The following is a 6,573-nucleotide window of genomic DNA, read 5'->3' as shown; positions in this document are numbered from 1 at the left end:
TCTCTCTCTAACCTGCAGGTCCACCAAGCAGCAGACCCACCTAGATCCAGCCATGCTATCTTCCTTGTTTTCTGATCGAAATACTGTATGGGAGACACACACAGTATGAATCTGAGCATCAGAATTTCAATCCTCAGTGGCTATGTTGACCTCCACGTCTTCTTTAGCTCTTGTTCTATTCCTTGAGGTCAGCCTGCCACATTAGCTACGTTGGTGGTTTCCTTCCTTGGATTTAAACGGCTGCACCCGACATGGCACCGAGCTAAATTCAACCTCCCTGGTGGCGGGGCCTGCCCCTCCTTCAACTGCACAAGGCCTACGCATATCGCAAAGAACCCATATTGGATTTTCCAAACCGCTTCTAGACATCAATTCATGTGGCTGTCGTACAGATCTGGAATTTCCCTCATTGAAATCCTAGGAATGCAATAAATGTCTCTAATATTGCAGGCGGTCCGAAAAAAAACCACGGGTGCACCATGCTTTGTAGATACCACTTTTACTCGTTCACCGTTCGTCATTGCAGGAAGAATGAGGCCGACAGTGACTACCTCAAGTCTACTGCAATTTCGCGTCGTGCGGGAGGTTCATGGTTCGGCAATAGGTCATCGGTGGCACATATTACTGTAAATGACCTATCACATACTCAAATTAATTATACCTCCAAAGCCGGACGAGCAGCCCTCCGCTTTAAAGTCCATATGCGAGTTGCGAATAAGTGGTCCTCATTGGCAAGACTCGACTGAAAACCCTAAATGAATATGAATAGTCATATTGAGATCTACTGCTTTGGCTAGCGAAACAAAGAAGCATGTAATGTTCATCTAATAATGCTTGAATTATGCAATGAAACGATGCTTCGCCGAGTACCAAAGTGCGGGCTTTTGGCAAAGTTTACCCACCGTCACTGCGCCGTGAACAATTGACGGACTTGCCACATGGCACCCCATTGTCGTGAGCTTACTGTGCCACATGGCACCCCATTTCCGTGAGCTTACTGTTTGGCTTGCGGCATATGACGGCCGTTGCCGAGTTTGTTTTGTTTTTCGAGTTCCTTTTACTTGTCTCTTGGTAACAACCTGTCTTTGCCTTGCTCCATGTTGTGCCGATTTTGGCTCTCGGCATACAACGTGTTTGCCGAGTTCCCGTGTTTTAGTTCTCGGCATAGCTCAAAGTTCTCATCTAGCAGTGTTGACATTAGATGATAACTCAACAACTAACTAAGTGACTAAAACCGCAAGAATGAACTGAAAAATATAGTGTCCGCAATGTGAAGCTGAAACATCATTCACTAGCTTGTTAAAGTTCATTTTGATTATTTACTAGGACTCTCCAGTTATTCAAAGGCAATAAGATATTAAATCTCAGGTGCAAGGCCTATAAATATCAGGACGCACACGGTCTCCAGGGTAGTGAAACAAGGCTTGCAGACTCGGTCAGTGGCTAAATGGCTAACCATGGACTGCAAGGTTTTCCGACAGATTTTCTCTGTTACATCTTCCGGATAAGCAAAGTGTGGTCTGTAATAGTGCAAGCATATATACGTGTATAGGAGTCCAATATATGATTTCCATATTTCTTTTCGTACATGGTCCATCTATGTGTCACATCATGTCAAGCTATCTCATGCGTTCTATATTTCATGCATGGGCATATAACTACACGACGACATGGGCATATGTGCAAGAAGACACCAAGAAGCGTGAATCACGTACTATTAGTCTCTTATAGCACCCTGCCCAAAGGACAAAAAAAGTGTAGTAAATCATCAATCTTGTTTAAAATCATTTGCTTGCCTGACGAAAACTGTCCTTGTATTAAGAAAATTCAAGGGAATGAAATTTAACTATTTGAAGGAAATAACTATACTTGGGTCGGCCCTGTCACTACCATCCTGGGGTCCGGCGCGGCTTCACCGGCCAACCCTCTAGCAGAGGCGATGCTGGAGAGGCGGTGGAGGCTGGCCGCTGGGCAGCAGCTAGGGTTTCCCCCGAGTCGCCCAAGGAGGGCGGCGTGGGGGTGGGAAGCGCGGGGTCAGCTCCACATATATAAAGCATGAGGATGCCAATTAATTACAGCTTCAAACTCCAATTGTTTTACGTTCTTGTTTACATGATTTACACATAATACCAGACACAACAATTCTGTTGATTCACAGCTAAGGTCCAGTAAAAATAGTGGATAACTTATCTCCGACCTTCAGTTTTCCATTCTTTTATTATTCAAACAACAACAAAAAAGTTACTATCAATCTAGTTTATCGTGCACAAGAGTCATCGTCTGGCTAACTTTGGGCATAAAAGAGAGATATGTTAATCCATTCAAAATATTTCTGTTTCTGCACAAAACATCATACTGTACGGTTCATCTTGACAGGTCAAAGTATAATGTACTCCGCGTATTAGATTTCTGTCAAGTCAAAATAGACGAAGTTTGACCAAATTTATGTTAAAATATTAACATCTACAATATCAAATATATCACCATGAAACTATATTTTATAATGAATATAACAATATTGATTTGATATTGTCAATGTTGTTAACTTTTTCTATAAGTTTGGTCCAAATAGAGATACTTTAACTTCACACAAAACTTATATGCAAATTAAAAAGGACAGGAGGGAGTATAACAGAAGTGGTGTGGAAAAACGTGTGTGTATATAATCCATTAAGTGTACTAGCAGGACGTGGTGGCCTGGACACTGGATAAGAAGTGAACAGCTAATTAGTTGATTAATTAAATACCATAAGAAGAGGCAGAGTAAGCTAATGTCCAAATTGAGAAGATAAAAAAAAAGTATCCACTAATTGCATGTGAACACCTACTCATGGCTTAAGCTCATCCACATCCACATCGGTACGTTCAGGTGTGTGGCCGGGAATGAACGAAGGCACTCGCATTTTCCCCTCCTTTTGTGCAACGGGAGGCTAACTAGAGTAGAGAAAAGGCGGGGCATGCATGCATTCATTGGCTCTCTATAAATACCAAGGGCCTGGAGCAAAACATGCATCAACAGCCCACAGCTTCACAAGCCAGTACACACACCAATATAGTCTCCTTTCCAAAGCTAGCTAGCATCAATGGCTTCTGGTGCTCAGATGAAGATGGTTGCCGTCGGCATGATGCTGGCCGTCCTGTTCATCGCTGCAGCTAATGCAGAACCAGCGCCTGCAGAAACTTGCATCGACAAGACCGAAAAAGTTGGTCTTGTCACTGACTGCATCTGCTCCAAGAACTGTGCTTGTGCAGGAAAGTGCATCTTAGAAGGCGGCGATGGTGGCGAAATCCAGAAGTGCTTTGTCGAATGCGTGCTGAAAAACGACTGTAACTGCAATGCTAAGCACCACAGCGCCGCAGCCCCTCAGTAAGGAGACTCCCGATTGCAGCAACTTCAGCCATGCTATGAGGTCTGCGTCCACAAGTCCACAGTCAACATTTGAGTAAATTTGTCATCGTGACTAATAATGTTTTATACTAAATAAAACTCTTATACGTACGTTCTTGGCATGCGCTTCTTGCTTGGAGCGTACGTATGTTGAGAATTGGTTTCCCGGTCACAGCTCATATATATATGCTGCCAGTCACGTTTACGATGACTGCCACATGTATTGCTGGAAAATGAATATGTATGTGTATTTGTCTGTTTCGTCATTTGTGTCATTGTAAAAATAAGTTGTATGCTGGCGCATGACAACAAGTGTATTTGGCTACTATAATATTATTAATGATATGATGTCTTGTTTAAACTGACGTCACTGCAGCTTCTATATATTGGTTCTCGATCTATCTTCTCTGGTGTACTAGTGCACCAACTTATCCATATTAGAGGCTGTATTGTGAGGTGGGTGGTGAGTTGTGCATCGCTTCAAAGATTCTCTTGTTTCCTAGCTCTACTTTGCAGAATGTTCAGGATTATGAATATTTATGGCGGCAACTTCTGAAAAATATCATAACGATGGTTGCATTTAATGGTGGCTCGATTCCTTGGAACGACTAGTGAGTCACGTCCCCTCTTGTTGTGTAGTCATGACTGACGATATATATTCAAGGGAACAACAAATACAAAGGCTGAGGAAAGATATGCAATGGATCATGTAATGACTAGATAGTGAATCACGCCCCCTTGTGAATCACACCCCTCTTGTTGTGTAGTCATATGATTGACAATATCTATATACAACGGAACAAAAAATACAAAGGCTGAGGAAACATATGCAATGGACCTTGTAATGAAGATAGTAGCAACCATTTTTCGAGAGAGAAAATGAGCCATATATCAACTATATTGATTGTTTGTGTTCTTTGCGAAAAGTTTGGCGTTGAACTCGATACCAGCCAAGGCACCTAAGTGCAAGAAACCTACTTTCATTATTTCTAGTTTCATAAAATAACTAACAAAAACAAAAAAACAAACCATCCACGTATTTTAGTACGTTCGGACATTATCTATTATACTATTAATAATTTGATTTGCTTATTAAGACCCTGGGAAGATATCAAGGATGACATGAAAGAGCCATTTGATGCCTTCTAGGAAAGTTAGACATTGAAAGTCTTACCCATGGGATCATATCTTGGATTCCTAAAATACATGATACTGAACAAAATTGTTAGCAAAGACCCATCACGTGACTCCGTTCAGTAAAGACCCATCGTGTGACTCCACAGAGAGCACCTCTAGGCAGCCCCGTGCACCTGCACAACCCCCAACTTGCTCCATCCAGCTAGATGAACTATTTTCCACTGCATTACCGAGCCCAGATCCACGCACGATGTCCACCCTGGCAACCCATACAAAGGTGGAGATAAGCGCCCGCAACCAGTGAAGCCTCACAGCTGTCGGGCTCCGCTGCCACCACAAAGTCTCACCGTGGCAGCATAATACACCACAGAGCAATAGAAGACTGGATCCGCCACCGCTATGATTTCCCTTCACTTCCTTGGTCGCCCTACCACAACCGGCGTTGCTCCAAATTCGGCCCACCACTTCACGCCTACAACTGGTCCACCGAGCATCGGGTGCCAAGCACGAAACCCTGACCATCGAGCCTACGCAGCTGCCTCACCATAGAGAGATCCAAGGCCGGCCACCATGCCGAGCGTGCCAAGACGTCTAGAGGCCAGGCATGACAATGTGTTTGTGCGAGACATTCCTCCTGATGGCGATCACCGCGCGGGCTTTGTCTGGTGGCGGCGAGGGGTAGTGGGGGTAGGATGGCGATGGGGCTAGGCGCGTGAGAAATGGGGTGCAGTATTCAATGCCCAAACCATTGAAAGTGTTGTAGAAGTTGTGCTAACTGAGTTGAGTTACTTGTTTATTTTGTTTACGGTAAGGCAGCGCGGCGCTCACTCCAGCAGTAGCGGTCAATTGAGTTGAAGGCACGACGCTCACTCCACGAGGCACAAATTGAGTTCAACGAGGCGAAGGTGGCGTTCGAGGCAAGATAAGAAAGCGCCGCCGCATTGCTCAAGGCGGCCAAGGAGAGGTACTAGCTCGCCTACACTTTCGACTGCTCCTCAACCGAGTACAACCTCAACGTCAAGCCCTAGACTAGTTTAGATTTAGGTTTATCTACGATTTTTTAAGTTTGCGTGTTCGAATGTGTGATGAACTCCGGTGAACTATGGTGCCGCGAAGTTTAAGTTTAAATTGTCCAGTATCATATATTGGAACTGTTCTGCCGTGCCTTCCGTGGTGCCGCGAATTCATTTTACAGGATCCCTTAGATGAAATTTGCGGTAGCGCGTTTTACAGGATCTGCTAGAGATGCTCTTCAGACTAAAAAGTGTAGTAAATCAACCATCTCGTTTAAAATCATTTGCTGGCCTGATGAAAACCATCCTTTTATTAAGAAAACTCAAGAGAATGGAATTGAACAACTTGAAGGAAATAACGATACATGGTCTCATTGAAAGTATGAGTTACATCTATACATATTTGAAATTCGTAGATCTTTATATGGACCGTTCATTTGATGATTTCTTTAAAATAGTACATCATAAGTACCCATAATTAGTAAAAAAATGTTTTCTTTAAGCTCGACATATATGAGGCATGAGATGCCAATTAATTACAGCTTCAAGTTCCAACTGTTTTACGTTTTCTTTAACATGAGTTACCTGTAATACCGGCCACGACAGCTTTGTTCATACTGAGGTAAGGTTAAACGAAAAATTAAAATGGTATTTTGTACGCAGATGCACCTTTAAAATAGTGGAAAACTTATCTCTAACCTCTGTTTTTCATCCATTTATCTTCGAATTGGAATAGAATGTTATTGTGAATCTACTTTGTCCTGCACAAGAGTCATGGTGTGAATCACTTTGTGCACAAAAGAGAGATAGGTTAATCCACTCAAAATATGTATGTCCTACAAAAAAATTCCTTACTGTACGGTCCATGTCCACATATCCAAGTACAATGTATAACAGAATTTGTGTAGAAAAACGTGTGTATATATAATCCATTACGTGTATTAGCAAGGCATGGTGGCAAGGACACTTGATAAGAAGTGAAAAGGTAATTAGCTGACTAATTAAAGGCCATAAGAGTAAGCATACTAAGTTAAT

The 6,573-nt window shown here is 42.8% G+C and overlaps 1 protein-coding gene across 1 annotated transcript; it reads left to right on the top strand.

Moving 5' to 3' along the window:
* The first annotated feature begins 3,009 nt into the window (after positions 1–3,009).
* LOC119352819 lies at positions 3,010–3,753 on the top strand. Its single transcript, XM_037619406.1, has one exon. It carries the CDS (start codon positions 3,084–3,086, stop codon positions 3,369–3,371), a length of 288 nt encoding a protein of 95 aa, XP_037475303.1. The 5' UTR covers positions 3,010–3,083; the 3' UTR covers positions 3,372–3,753.
* Positions 3,754–6,573: the final 2,820 nt, after the last annotated feature.

Source organism: Triticum dicoccoides, chromosome 2A (assembly GCF_002162155.2).
Source record: "Triticum dicoccoides isolate Atlit2015 ecotype Zavitan chromosome 2A, WEW_v2.0, whole genome shotgun sequence".
Classification (NCBI taxonomy): Eukaryota; Viridiplantae; Streptophyta; class Magnoliopsida; order Poales; family Poaceae; genus Triticum; species Triticum dicoccoides.
Note: the sequence above shows the minus strand (reverse complement) of the source record. Positions and strands in the feature narration are given on the sequence as shown.

What these genes read in the sequence shown, in the direction of transcription:
- LOC119352819 (XM_037619406.1), top strand. Translation starts at nt 3,084, where the DNA reads ATGGCTTCTGGTGCTCAGATGAAGATGGTTGCCGTCGGCATGATGCTG.